The sequence below is a fragment of the Arachis ipaensis genome, chromosome B6 (genome assembly GCF_059453495.1).
Source record: "Arachis ipaensis isolate K30076 ecotype BB chromosome B6, ASM5945349v1, whole genome shotgun sequence".
Lineage (NCBI taxonomy): Eukaryota > Viridiplantae > Streptophyta > Magnoliopsida > Fabales > Fabaceae > Arachis > Arachis ipaensis.
Genome location: NC_142441.1, coordinates 72,010,094 through 72,024,903, shown reverse-complemented (window position 1 = coordinate 72,024,903; position 14,810 = coordinate 72,010,094). Strand labels below are relative to the sequence as shown.

The window sequence follows — 14,810 nt, the reverse complement described above, 5'->3', positions numbered from 1 at the left end:
TTGATGCAGCTGATCATGACAACATACCTATCTCTAGAAATGAGCTTCATGACTTGTTGAGCAAGCATTATTTAAATGGTATTCCCCTGTTGGTTCTTGGTAACAAGATCGACAAACCAGGGGCTTTGTAAGCAAGAGCTGATGGAGCAAATGTAAGTCTCTTGTTGAGATGTATAACATGGTGCTGAATCAATCAGAAAGTTCGCTTAAACATTTCCATTACAGGAAAATTGTAAATAAGATAATTCATAGTTACTAATTTATTAACATCTTATGTTTCGTTACCTTAATTCATAGTTACTAATTGAGGTTGTACTTGTATTACTTCTAGTCAATAAAATTTGTTTGATGTGTGCAAGGAACTAAAATCCATCAATGAAAGAGAAGTTTCTTTAATATATATTTTATATTATTGATTGATTTTATTATATACTAGTGATTCAATAGATACTATTGTATTTGTTTAGCTATTTTTCTATTGAGTTTAAGAAATTAATTTTATATTTTTATTTTTAAAATTATAAATTTAATATTAATAATTAAAAATAAATTATAAAAAATAAAATATTTATGCAAACTACAAGGTTTTCATGATAAGATTTTTATGTATTGTTTTTAGTGTTGATGTGCCTATATATATTTTTTGGTAGGGTTGACATAGTCACAAGTATTATCAAAGTTGTAGTGGCATCCATTTACACTATCTCAGGTATTGGTAGAGTTTAACACTCCCAGAGAAGCTATTCAAGGTTTAACCTTCTACTTTTTTATTTATTTATCTTTGTTAAACTATTGAGTTTTAATTTATCTTTGTCTTTATTATCTGTATTAAATTATTATGCATGCTTATCTATACTTACTTATCTATGCTTGTTTGGGTAAACTATTCATGGTGAAAGTATAAATTATATTTATGATAAGACTTTTATTTGTTGTGGTTTCTCGTTGAATAAAAAAAATTTAAAAATTGAATATTATCCATTTGATATGTAGGAAATTAAAATCATTAATAATGAAAAATCAGAACCGAAGTTGGATGTATGATAGAATGTATGACCAAAGGCGAGGTCTTAAGCCCAGGTTTGTTAAAGGGGTAAATGAATTTGTGGAAGTGTGTACTAGAACTCATGAATTTCTCAAAGGAGTTTTAGTTAGGTGTCCATGTGCCAAATGTCAATGTGGGAGATTTAAACAGCTGATCGACATTAAGATTGATCTATATACTCATGGGTTTAAACCTAATTATTGGGTTTGGACAGAGCATGGAGAGGAGATAACCACAGAGAATCAGATTATGATAGATGAAGACATTGAAAGCAGCTCTGCATTAGGTGGTATTATATGGGAAGAAAATTTTGATCGTTATCATGAGATGGTTGTTGATGCTTTGCAACCTAAGTTTCACATGTACATGCAACCAGCAGTGGAGGAACCAAATCGAGATGCTAAGAGATTTTATAACCTCTTAGATTCAATTAGTAAACCCTTGTGGGAAAATTGTATCCATTCACGATTGTCACTTGCTAGTAGGATGCTAAGTATAAAATCACAATTGTCTTTTGACCAGTGGACAACTTTGTTTAGAGAAATGCAAACAACTCTAAATGAAATTCCTGCTAATTATTATGAAGCTAAGAAAATTGTTTCCCAACTTGGGTTTAAGGAGGTTAAGATAGATTGTTGTGTCAATGGTTGTATGATATATTACAAAGAGGACAAAGATCTTAGACAATGTAAATTTTATGGGGAGTATATATTTAAGCCTAGAAAAGGTAAAAATAAAAAGGTTCCATATAAAAGAATGCATTATTTGCCATTGATTCCAAGGCTACAAAGGTTGTATGCATCAATGAGTACTGCCCCTCATATGTTGTGGCATCACCAAAATCGCAGAAACGACGACGTGATGACACATCCTTCTCATGGTGAAGCATGGAAACATTTTGATACCAAGCATCCTCATTTTTCAAGCGAACCGCGTAATGTTAGACTTGGACTTTGTTCTGATGGGTTTTCTCCTAATGTTCATTTTAGCACACCGTACTCTTGTTGGCCTGTTATAGTCACCCCTTATAACCTTCCACCTCATATGTGTATGAAAGATCATTTCTTGTTCCTAACGTGCATCATACTTGGAAAAGAAAATCCCAAAGCAAAAATTGATGTTTATCTTCACCATTGATAGATGAACTTAAAGAGTTGTGGGATGAAGGCGTCCTAACATACGACATTCATAGCAAGAGGAATTTTCAGTTAAAGGCCACATTAATGTGGTCCATTAACGATTTTTTTGCTTATAGAATGTTGTCTGGTTGGAGCACGGGGGGAAGATTAGCGTGTCCAATATGCATGGAGGATACCAAGGCCTTTTGGTTAGATTATGGCAGAAAGAATTCGTTGTTTGACTGTCATAGGAGATATTTACTTGAAGGTCATCCTTATAGGCGTAATAAAGTTAGTTTTAAGAAGAATGTTGAGGAAGATGAAGAACCTCCTATTAGGCTTAGCGGTGAACAGATCTGGAAAAGAGTTAGACAATATCCTAAAATAGTTGACAGAAGATGACAAGTGCGATTGAGCGGATATGGGGTGGAACACAATTGGACCAAAAGGAGTATATTTTGGGATCTCCCATATTGGAAAGATCATTTGGCTCGTCATTGTTTGGATCTAATGCATATTGAGAAGAATGTTTTTGATAACATAATGAATACTGTTATGGATACTGAAAGAACAAAAGACAATGAAAAGGCAAGGTTAGACATGGCTATACTTTGTAGGTGACCAGATTTGAATTTGGTGCAAGTACGTGAAAGTCATTGGGCAAAGCCTAAGGGCACTATGTCTTGACACTCCAACAACAAAAAAATATTTGTAAATGGGTACAAGAGTTGAAAATGCCAGATGGATATGTTTCAAATTTACAAAGGTGTGTCGATGTCAGGGGAGAAAAATTGTTTGGGATGAAAACTCATGATTGTCATGTATTTATGGAGTGTTTGCTTCCGTTAGCCTTCAAAGAGTTGCCGGACCACGTGTTGAAATCGTTGACCAAAATAAGTCAATATTTTAGGGACCTTTGTTCATCTACTCTTTGGGTTAGCGATCTTGCATAAATGGAAGCTAATATTCCTGTTATTTTGTGCAAGTTAGAAAGAATTTTTCCTATTGCTTTTTTTGACGTAATGGAGCATCTACCAATTCACTTGGCATATGAGGCACGTGTTTGTGGATCAGCTCAGTATAGGTGGATGTATCCATTTGAGTGTGAAATAGGCACGTATAAGAGATCGGTGAAGAATCGGGCTAGAGTAGAGGGTTCAATTTGTCAAGCATACCTGGCTAGAGAGACATCAATTTATTGTTCTTATTACTTTGAGCCACCTGTAATGTCTAAGAGAACAAGGCCAAATCGGAATGATGACGGTGGTGAAAGTTCATCTGAGCCTACCCTTTTTATTTTTGATCAACCGGGTGTTCCTGGGAGAGCCAACAAAGACAGGTGATTGACTAGTATGAAAATGAAAGCCGCTCACTTACATATCTTGTTGAATTGTCCTGAAGTCAATAAATTTAGAAGTCAATACGAGCAAATCCATGGAAGCAATAATTCTTTGTCCAACTTTCCATCATGGTTCCATGAACATATAAGTTATTACATTTTGTTGACTGTACTAAAATATGTCAAAGTAAATATTGTTTTTCTAAATACTATATTTTGTTTGACAAAATCAGGTAAAAAATCCCAGTAATGGCATAACTTGTCCTCATCTATTGAGTTTAGCATTCGGTCCAAAAATTAGGGCAACGAGTGTTGGTATGTTCAAGGTCAACGGGTATAGATTTTATACTCATGAGCATGCATGTGGAAAGAAGACAGATAATACATAAAGGCAATGGAGAGAATGATGCATCTAACTGGTATGGTACTCTTAAAGAGATTTTGATTGTTGATGAATATCCAAGTCTTGTTAGTTTGAGAGTCACCTTGTTTTACTGTGAGTGGCATAACCCTACCAGGTCTCGGGGATTGCATAGACACAAAGACTACAAAATAACTGAAGTATTACCTACTAGGAGATATGGGAGTTACGATCTATTCATCCTTGCACAAAAAGCTAGACACGTGTATTACATGCCATATCCACAAGGCTGTAAGTCTAATTGGAAGGTTGTGATTATATGTAAACCGGGAAAAATAATGGAAGAGACACAAAATGAGTCTGAAACCGAGGTATATCAGAATGATGAACCTCCACAAGCTAGGATCATTTTAGAAACCGAGTTTCCACCATCATTAGCATCTACATCAGGAGATGTTGATATGATACAACTTCAATTAGCTGACCTCCAGGTTCCTATTGTAAATAATGAACAGGACGATGACATTGAGATCTATGATGACGATGATGCTTACATTGATGATGATGATGGAAGTTCAGAATTCTCGGATTGAGGTTTTAGTTGTAATTCATATTTTGTAATTTCTTGTATCGATTACTTGTAATTCAAATTAAACACCTTTAAGAAACTATCTTGGACACTAATTAAATAAATATTTAGTGTGTGCGTGTGGAAGATGACACTGATATAATTTGGTTTCTGAGGAATTAGGTTTTTATTTTCTCCCTCTATTTAAGTCATAAGATGATGCTGGTTTGTGGTTTTGGTGGTCATTGCAGCTTTGGGATTGAATTGGTCATCACATAATCATGTATTGATTCTGCTGTTATTTCTTTCTTTTATCAATGTGTTGTATTTCCTTGTTTGATGTTATTATTTTCTTATGAAGATTTGTGGTCCTGGTTTGTTTGTTTAACATGAATAAATCCAGGCAGAATCATCCATATATATTATGTATATCATCTTGATGGTCCATATGAAGCTACAAAGAGTACAGTTCATGTTTACTCATTCATATAAACTGTCCACATTCTTTTATCCTTTTGTTTTCTGCATCTAATTGAGCCTTTTTTTGAGTGTTCACAGGCATCTCTATCTTGTAGTAGAAACTGTATGTGTTAGAAAAAAGTGCTTGGCATCTAATGCTTTTTTTTAATTTTCTGTTTTTCCTTTTAATACAGTATTGAGAAGCATCCACCACATCAAAAAATTTGGAAAGCTGGAATACAGTATAGGATATGGTTGGTAGAGGCGGAGATCACGGCCGTGGCCGTGGCCGAGGCCGAGGCCAAAAAGGGAGGCCTAGGCTTTCTACCGGTCACCCCCTTGACTTGCATGCGGATCCATACACTCTTGTTGGGTCATCATCAGGCACGACTGCTCCGACCAATGGGAGACCGCCACCTATTGCTACGACTACCCCCTCTCGTCAGGAGCCTCAGATACACATGATGCCTACTCTGGGTGTGCCAAGATCATGCACACAACAAGCCAATGAACCTTCCAACACTGCCTCACATGGTGTGCAAGAATGATCCAGCTATTGTAGCGCCCAGTCGAGCAGGATCTTGTGGGGAAAGACAAACCACATCTAATGGTACCCAAGATACTCATGGTCAAGGAATATCCACCGCCACTGGTCACTCCAGCACAAGTGCTCCCACGCTTAGATATGATGGTGCCAAATGGTTTGTTATTTGCTTTAAATTTTATGAATTTCATGTCTCGTTTTTACTAAGTAATCTATCCTTATCATTTTTTTTGTTTTTGATGTAGTTGGCACCCACCTAAGCCTGGTTTGAAGCGTATTTCTCAGGTTTTTAAGGAAAACTACAACAAGCCTTGGCTGAGTTTTGATGAGGCAGATGATGATACTCGAAAAATATGGTGGATAGAGTGGAGGGTAAATTTTAATTACTATATTAAAGTATTTAACTCGAAAAATTATATGGCTGAGTTTTTAAGGACCTGCATGTTTTCACTGCACATGCTAATCTCATTAATTAATTACTAAAGTACATGTCATAATCTGTTTAATTTCAACGTGATAAAGGGCTAATTTGTTGCTGATACATTTTTTTCTCGGATCTTGTTGTTTAGAATTTCAATGCCATATTATATACTATACCATCTGATTTATATATATACTTGCTGGCTGCTTTAGTTAACATGTATGTCCTTGCATCATGGACGCAATATATATTGATTTATAAGGGTAATGATCATACTATATAAACTTTAGAAACACCAATTATTATAGCTACTACCCAAGAAGAATTTGAGTCTTACTTTTTGGTATCTCTTGGTTACTTGACTTGCAAGATTTTTTAGTAATTCAGACTACTACTACCTAATATTTTTAGATAAATTAAGATTAGAAAAGATATGGTGGACAAAGTGGATATAGTAGAGGGTAAATATGTATCATAGTATGTTATATAATAACAAGATATTTTTTTTAAATAGAAATGCTTTGACATTCTTGACACGGAAGAGGATGATATCTATCAAGCTTGGAGGTTTAGAGCTGCCAAGTGCTTGCGAGGTATGCTCCATGCCATTCGCAAAAAAGGTGCCCGTCCATATTGGATCCCACCAGAAGTTCTTGGTGAATTGATGAGACGTTGGGACACTGATGCCTTTAGATAATTACAGGCGAGAAATACAGCTGCCAGGAAATCGACTCGAGGTACCTCCCTTCATACTGCAGAAGGCACCACCTTTCCAGAAGCGAGGTTACGCTTGGTAAGTTGCTTATAGAACCCTCTTTTTTACTTTATACTATCAGTTGCCATCATAATTTATACTATTATTTATAGAGTTGATTTGATATTAGTTTATACTGTTATTCTTTTGATCTAAACCGAAGCTTTGACTTTTGGATTTCTTCATCTTTGTTTCAAAATATGAGCTAAATAATGAAATAAAAAATATAAAATAAAAACAATTGAAGTTAGATTTCAGTTACCTTCTGTGTTGGTTTTCTTTTTCATTAAGAGTGGTTTAGAGTGCCTTTGATCATCATCATCATCAATTACGATATAGTCATGATTTTCATGAACTTCTTTGAGCATGCTTTTATGGGTTCCTGTAAAAAACAATAAAATAAAATGAAGTACTAACCTTCCTTAGCTTCCACAATTTAACAGAGAATGAACCTCTGAACTCTATAAAATATAATTTGCTATTTTAATTGGTTTTGTAACCTCAAAACTCAAACATGAATAACAATATGCAAAGAAAATGAAGGCTTGAAGTCATCAACGATTGTGAAGAGGATCTAATGCATTAGGAACCTTTCTCTTTTCTGAGAAGTTAACATCAAATAGTTGCCCTGGAAGATTATTATTATGTTGTTGTTGCTGCCTTTGCCTTTGATGATGATGATATTGTTGATTTTGTTTCTCTTTAATTAATATTGTTTTGCCTCTGCCTCTGCCAAACTATGCTTTTATGAGTTCTCTTTTATGAGTTCTCTTTTATGAGCATGCTTTTATGAGCTGCTCTATCTAAGTGCAATGGTTTAGTTCAGTACATATCAATTGTACACCCATATTTGTTGATACTTTGGTTACATTATGTAGAATCATTCACTTAGAAGACCATTATGTATGGATGAGTTTTTTGAGCACACTCACACTCGCAAAAAGGATAGGACTCAATGGATTGATGAACACTCTCGAAAGACAAAGGTAACTTACCTTCATTGTAATATTGGACTTATTTTTTTCACATATCCCCTTAATTTTTGCATTATTAATACTTCTAGTAGTTTATCAATCATTTCTCCTCATTGTAGGATATATTTTAAGAGCGTATGTTTCAGGCTGAGCAAGAGCGTTAGCTGCTATAGAGGCTGGTTTAACTGATCCACCGCCTGTCTCTGATGAAAACATATGGATTGAGACAGTGGGTGAAAAACGAAGAGGTAGGGTATATGGCATGGGTGAGGTAAGGGACTCTTCCATGGTGCGACCTCAAGTTGATGGTCCAACCACGACCACCAGCACTAATGTTTTGGATCTTAGAGAACAAATCGCAATACTCAATAGGGAAGTTGAACAACATGCCGCTAAATATAGAGAGCTTGAAGATCGCAACCAGAGGGAGAAAAGAGAGTGGCAACAGACTGTTGAATCCTTGCGTGAGGATCTCAACACCAGTAACTCACAGATGGATAAGTTTAGTCATTAATTGAGCAGCTTGACTGAGTATGTGAGGGCCATGGGTCCTAGTAGTTATGGATCACGTGTTCTCCCACCTCCTTCTTTTACTTTTCCAAGCTCCCAGAAAAGCACAGTCCCAGGTAGAAAACTCCCACCTATTCTGCAGCAACCAGGACAACCACAGAGTTCTCAAAGGGACGATGATTCTGACGATCTTGATGACTCAGATGATTATTTAGATGAGTATGAATAGGGTTATTTACTTTGCTTTGAATATTTTGTATTATTAGTAGATTGAATTTAAACGAATATAACTCTAAGTTTAGTTATTTATCTTGTCTAGAGTCTTTATGTTAGAGGATTATTTATTATTTTGATAAGTTTGTAAACTCATTATCTAATATTTAGTATAAATTTTATTTTTATATTTAGAAGTTTATTTATCTAATATTTTGTATACATTTTATTTCTATATTTAAAAATTTATTTGTATTAATTGTCTACTATTTTTCAAATAAAAAAAATTATAGCTATTAAAATCGACAGCAGGGTTGTCGCTTTTTAAATTTAAAATAGACAAAAAACAAAATACAGACATAGAATTTGTCAGTATCTAAGTAATTAAATCGACGGTTTTTTGTCGATTTTATTAAATAAATATCAACAAAAGTGTTGTCAATTTTATTAAGCATGTGTTGGTATCTAAATAATTAAATCGACGGCAATGTGGTCGATTTTATGAAGGAAGCAAAATTCTCAAACTCATATTATATATGGAATTGCTGTCGATTTTATTAGATTATTATCGACAGCTATAAAAGCCGTCGATTTTATTTGAATTTTGAAAAATCGACCAGTTTAATAGCGACCACTTTTGCCGTCAATTTTACCATCGATTTTTAATATTATTGACAGCTTGGCCGTCGATTTGGCCATCGATTTTAACGATATTTCTTGTAGTGTCTGCAAATTTAATTCAAATTCAAATTAAAGTCAATCAAATTTAGAGAATTCTAACTATGAGTTAACTATAAAAGTATAAGTTATGAGACATGTATAGCACAACAATTCAAAGTAAATCAATCCATTCCTTTACATATATCTAAAATCTAAAATTTCTCTACTTTTTTCAATGACACTACCAAGTTATGGAAATTCTCCATTGTCATACTCAATTGAGATGGTTTGGCTCGATGAAGACATGAGTTTCCTACCAATTTTTTAAATAATATTAAATTTATATTATTCATATTTTAAATTTGTTTGTTTATCCCCATTTAATTGTTCTTTGATTTTTGTTTATCAATTATAAAGAGAAAAAATACACGCCTCAGTTAAGAAGCTCTTGTGTCTCGATTTGTGAATTTGCTAAGAGAAAGAATATCTTACCAAATAAGATATTTTGGTGTTGGACTAAATGTGGGTAACTTCAAGACTAATATAAGACTGTGGTTAATTTAAACCAACATACCAATGTGCACATACTTCCAGAATCGTCAAGAAGATATCACAAATATAAGGCTGTGGTTGCATCGGAAAAGATCAAAGGACGCGAGAGTCTATAATTTACCATATTCTAACGAGGTCGCAGCTCTAATAGTAGAAGATTTTGATTCTGGAGATGCAGGGCGTGGTATTATAGTTTAATTAAAGTCCGGATATCTACAAAGGATTCATGAGACACACACCGCATTTATTCCTCTTCAGTATCCTATGATGTTTTCCTACGGTAAAGATGGCTATCAAGAAGACATTCCTTTGCGAGAATCTCATAGGGCTAATTAAAATAGAAAGAGACAGCGTGTGAGTTTAAGGGAGTTCATAACATTTAGAATACAAGAGAGAATGGTCGAGTATACAACTATTGTTAATGGTGGAAGACTATTTCAGCAGTTCTTGGTTTATTGCTTTTTCATGATTGAAACACAAAGGCTGGCCTACTATCAAAACAACCAAAACAAGGTGAGGAGTGATGTATATATATAAGGGATTCAAGATGCAATTGTTAGGGGTGAGACTCGTGCTTCCAAAGCAGGTAAACGTGTCATCCTACCCGCGTCCTTCACTGGTGGCATGAGATATATGTTTAATAATTATCAAGATGATATGACAATTTGTAAGGAATATGATATTCAAACCTTTTCATCATAATGATATGTAGCTCGAGTTGGCAAGAGATTGGTAGAGTTAACAATCCAATAAACTTAAAGGTTGAAGACCGGCCAAATATATTGTGTAAAGTGTTCAAAATTAAGCTTGACATGATAATCTCGAATCTTAAGTAAGAAATTCTATTTGGAGTGCTAGATGCAGGTATTACTCATCATCCAACCTTATTTTTAGAGACATGTTGCTTTAGATTGTTATAAAATAAATGGCAAAATATTTTTTTTTATTTAACATATTGTTCATTTTTTATTATCACCCTTAATTTATCAAAGCACATAATAAGGGATGTATTCGGTGGAATTCCAAAAAAGAAGTCTACCACATGTTCACATTCTTTTATGATTGAGTGGAGACCATAAAATAACAACGACAACTCAAATTGACCGGTTAATATCTTCAGAGTTGTCAGATCCTGTTTGGCACCCAAAATTGTTTAGAGTTGTATCTACATATATGATTCATGGAACATGTGGTAGAGCTTTCTCAAAATCTCCCTGCATGAAAGATGGGTACTGCACCAAATATTATCCCAAAACATTCAGTAGCACCACAGTTATCGATGATAGTGGATACCCATCATATAGAATACGAGACGCAGGAGATAGGAATCGTTACTGAGAAGAAGGGAGTCCACATGGATAATAGGAATGTGGTTCCATAAAATGCATATTTGTTGATGTCTTATCAACCGCATGTTAATGTAGAGTACTGCAACAAGTCAAATGCTATAAAATATTTGTTCAAGTACGTGAATAAAGGTCTAGATAGGGTAGCAATTGGAGTTTCAAAGGAAGCTTCCAGTGGAGAGGATGCTCAGGTTATTGATGAGATTAAACAATTTTATGATTGCAGGTATTTGTCTGCATGTGAGGCTATCTGGAGAACTTTGACTTATGATATTCATCAGAGGTGGCCTTCAGTGATGAGATTAACCTTTCATTTGCCTAGAGAGCAAAATATCATCTTTAAATATGATGACGATCTTGAGGAAATTGTGAAAGAAGAGAAAGGAAAACATACGACATTCTTAGCATGGATGGAGGCCAACAAAAAATTTGAAGCAAGTCAAGCTTTGACGTATGCTGAATTTCCAAATCAATTTGTTTATGATAGAGAAGCAAGGGAATGGCATCCACGCAAAAGAGGGTATTCTATCGGGAGGTTAAACTATGTTCCATCGGGTACAGGTGATATATACTATATGAGAATTTTGTTAGCTATTCAGAGAAGTTGCACAATATATGAATCTATTACTATTAGGACAGTTAATGGAATTACATATTCTAGCTTCCAATATGCTTGCTATTTCATGGGACTACTGTGTGATGATAGGAAATTTATTACAGTTATTAATGAGGTAGTTGAACTTGCATCTGGTCATCAATTGAGAAAACTATTTGCGATGCTACTAATATCTAATAGCATTAGCAAACCAGAACGTGTTTGGAATGCAAAGTGGACATTATTAGATGGAATACTATATGAGAGGAGAAAAGCATTGAAAAATTAAGGTATTTTACTATGTCTTTTCTTTATATAAAAAAATGTATTCTCTTATTACTTTTATTTTTATTAATAATATTAATGGTTTTATTTTGGAATTACTTATTAAATATTTCATAAAACCATCATGTGCTTTTGCTAGGACTAAATATGACTGATGACGAATTGGAAAACCTCTGCCTTATTGAGATTGAGAAGATACTCAACAGCAACGCGAGATGTTTAGGAGACTATCAATCAATGTCATATCCTGAGATGTCTGATGTTCGCATTTTTCAGAATAAGCTAATAGAGGAGGAGTTAGCATATGACACAAATGAGTTGACTCATACAAACTTATATACGGAACAAAAGATAACTCATGAGCTAAAGTCATTATTTGATGAGACACTCAATGCTGTTATTACAGACTCTGATAGTTTTTACTTCGTTTATGGGCATGGTGGGTGTGATAAGACATTTATTTGTAATGGACTTTCTTCTGCTATTCGATTTAGAGGAAGATTGTTTTAAATGTCGCATCCAGTGGAATTGCGTCTTTACTCCTACCTATTGGCAGAATGACTCATTCTAGGTTTTCAATACCCATTACAATTACTGATGAATCTAATTGCAACATCAAGCATGGTAGTTTGTAGGCTGAGCTGCTCATCCAAAGTAACTTAATAATTTAGGATGAAGCTCCAATGCTCAATAAAATGTGCTTTGAAGCACTTGATTGGACACTCAGGGATCTTATGTCAGTTACCGATCAACATAAGACACATCAACTATTTGGTGGTAAAGTTGTTGTTCTATGAGGTGATTTCAGACAGATACTTCCAGTGATTCCGAAAGGGAGTAGACATGATATATTGTCATTAGCTATTAACTCATCCCATCTGTGGTCGTTTTGTAAGATTCTGAAACTGCATACGAACATGAGGCTTCTAATGTCTTCTTCAGATCAACATGAATGTGAAATAAAGAGATTTGCTAATTGGATACTTGATTTTGGAAACAGAAATATTGGTTCTGTTGTTGGTGATGAGTTAGAAGTTAAAATTCCAAATGGTCTGTTGATTACAACTACTGATGACCCCCTCTCTCATTTGGTAGACTTTATATATCCAAATTTGTTGCAAAATATGTCAGATTACATGTATTTTCAGAGTAGAGCAATTCTTGCACCCACGCTTGAGAATGTCGAGAAGGTAAACAATTTCGTCTTGACAATCTTTCCAGGGATGGAAAAGGAGTATCTAAGTTCTGACACAACATGTCAAGCTGATGAGAATGAAGATGTACAACAAGAGTGGTTCACACCAGAGTTCCTAAATGACATCAAATGTTCAGGACTACCCAATCACAAGTTGACTTTGAAGCCAGGAGTCGCTATAATGCTACTACAAAACATAGATCAGACTTCAGGTTTATGCAACAGGACAAGGTTAATAGTTAACGAACTTGGCAGACGGTAGTGACCGGTAGAAATATTGGAGACAAAGTGTACATTCCAAGAATGAACTTGATTCCTTCAGATTCAGGATTGCCATTTAAGTTCCAACGGAGACAATTTCTATTAACAGTATGCTTTGCAATGACCATTAACAAGAGTCAAGGTCAATCATTATCACATGTAGGGCTTTACTTGCCAAAATCAGTGTTCACTCATGGACAACTTTATGTTGCTTTGTCAAGAGTTAAGAGTCGCAGTAACCTCAAGGTTCTATGTAATACCCGGTCTAACTGAAATTTAGTAAATAATAAGTTAAATAGGAGCGAATATGGTTGGAAGATTTGGCAATTGGAATTTGATAATTTAAATATGATATTTGGATTCAGTGAATTTTTCCGAGTCGGAAAATATAGTTTTCTGCGTAAAAGTGCGCAGTGGAATTTTGACCGGCAGTACCTGCTGAGATCTGTCTGGTACTACAACTGAGGAAATTGATTATGGGTAAATAAGATTAAGAAATGAGGAATTATAATTAGGGAAGGTAGAAATATTTAAAGTGCGATTTAGAGTGCTAATCTTAAAGGTTTTGGCCCAAAATTGGGCCAATGGGCAAAAATAAGTGAACCGGGCCTAAGTGGGCCCAAGACCCAACATATATAAACATTAGTTGTGAGTATTTCAGCTCATTTTACCCTAAAAAGAAGGGTTGGGGCGCTGATTTGAGAAGAGAGAAGAGAAGAGAGAAAACCTAACTCTCTTTGATCTTCAAACCACCATAACTTGAGCTACGGAGCTCCGATTGACGAGCCGTTTGCGGCCACACATTGCTCTTCTCATCCTCTACAATTCTATCTAAGTTTGGTGGTAAGTATTTCATTTATCTCTGTCCAGTTTTCGAAATTCCCCACTGTTACACGTTTTTGGGTAGTTAGTGTTGAAATCTTGTGATTTTGGGTGTTTAGGGATACTCCAATATGGATTCTAAGTGGGTTCTATCCCTACTTCATATGGGCTGAGGTAAGAAGTGCTCAAACCCTTGTGATTTATCATTTTTATGAGCCCTAGGTTGATGTATGTATGTGACATTGGTTATGTTAGTGTATTTGGTGATGTTGGTGCACAATTGGGAGATTGGTATTGCTTGAGGAGCTTTGGTAAGGCTTGGAGCTAAGGTTGGTGAAGAATTCCAAAGAAGAGGCTCAATTGATTTGGCTACAAGAGGTACGGTTTAAGTTTCATTTAAGTACCGTGTGTTGTGATGAGAATTCCTAGGCTAGATGCCCCTAGGATTAAGTTTGGATTGTGTAAATGGTTGGTGCTAATATGCATAGTTGATATGTAATGTGAATTAATGATTGGGTTGAGAATTGTGTGACCTTGTATGCTTGGTGTATTGAGAATTTGATGTACTGGGTAATGAGTATTGATTTGTGGTTTATGCATTTAAATTGTGAAAATTGGGCCGAAGGCCGTGAATTTTGGGCCAGAGGCCGGAAAGAGGTAAGAAAGGTAAGTCGATGTGTGCATTGTATGATGGCACAAGTGATTGGATGAATTTCAGATAATGAATATATGAATGATTAGGTTGGTTATTGAATAATAAGGTTTGAGAAGTTGAAGTGTGGAATTTG

The 14,810-nt window shown here is 35.0% G+C and overlaps 3 protein-coding genes and 1 pseudogene across 3 annotated transcripts; all 4 read left to right on the top strand.

The window, feature by feature from the left end:
- Positions 1 to 1,012: 1,012 nt before the first annotated feature.
- On the top strand, positions 1,013 to 2,850 carry LOC110263839 (uncharacterized; annotated as a pseudogene).
- Positions 2,851 to 10,691: 7,841 nt separating this feature from the next.
- Positions 10,692 to 11,748, top strand: LOC107647613 (uncharacterized). The gene is made up of 2 exons (XM_016351681.1): positions 10,692 to 10,848; positions 10,943 to 11,748. Exons 1-2 carry the CDS (start codon positions 10,692 to 10,694, stop codon positions 11,746 to 11,748), a joined length of 963 nt encoding a protein of 320 aa, XP_016207167.1.
- Positions 11,749 to 11,891: 143 nt separating this feature from the next.
- Positions 11,892 to 12,254, top strand: LOC148561293 (uncharacterized). The gene has a single exon (XM_088490724.1). The coding sequence runs from the start codon at positions 11,892 to 11,894 to the stop codon at positions 12,252 to 12,254; it is 363 nt and encodes a 120-aa protein (XP_088346850.1).
- Positions 12,255 to 12,661: 407 nt separating this feature from the next.
- LOC107647612 (uncharacterized) lies at positions 12,662 to 13,201 on the top strand. Its single transcript, XM_088490723.1, has one exon. The coding sequence runs from the start codon at positions 12,662 to 12,664 to the stop codon at positions 13,199 to 13,201; it is 540 nt and encodes a 179-aa protein (XP_088346849.1).
- The last annotated feature ends 1,609 nt before the right edge of the window (positions 13,202 to 14,810 follow it).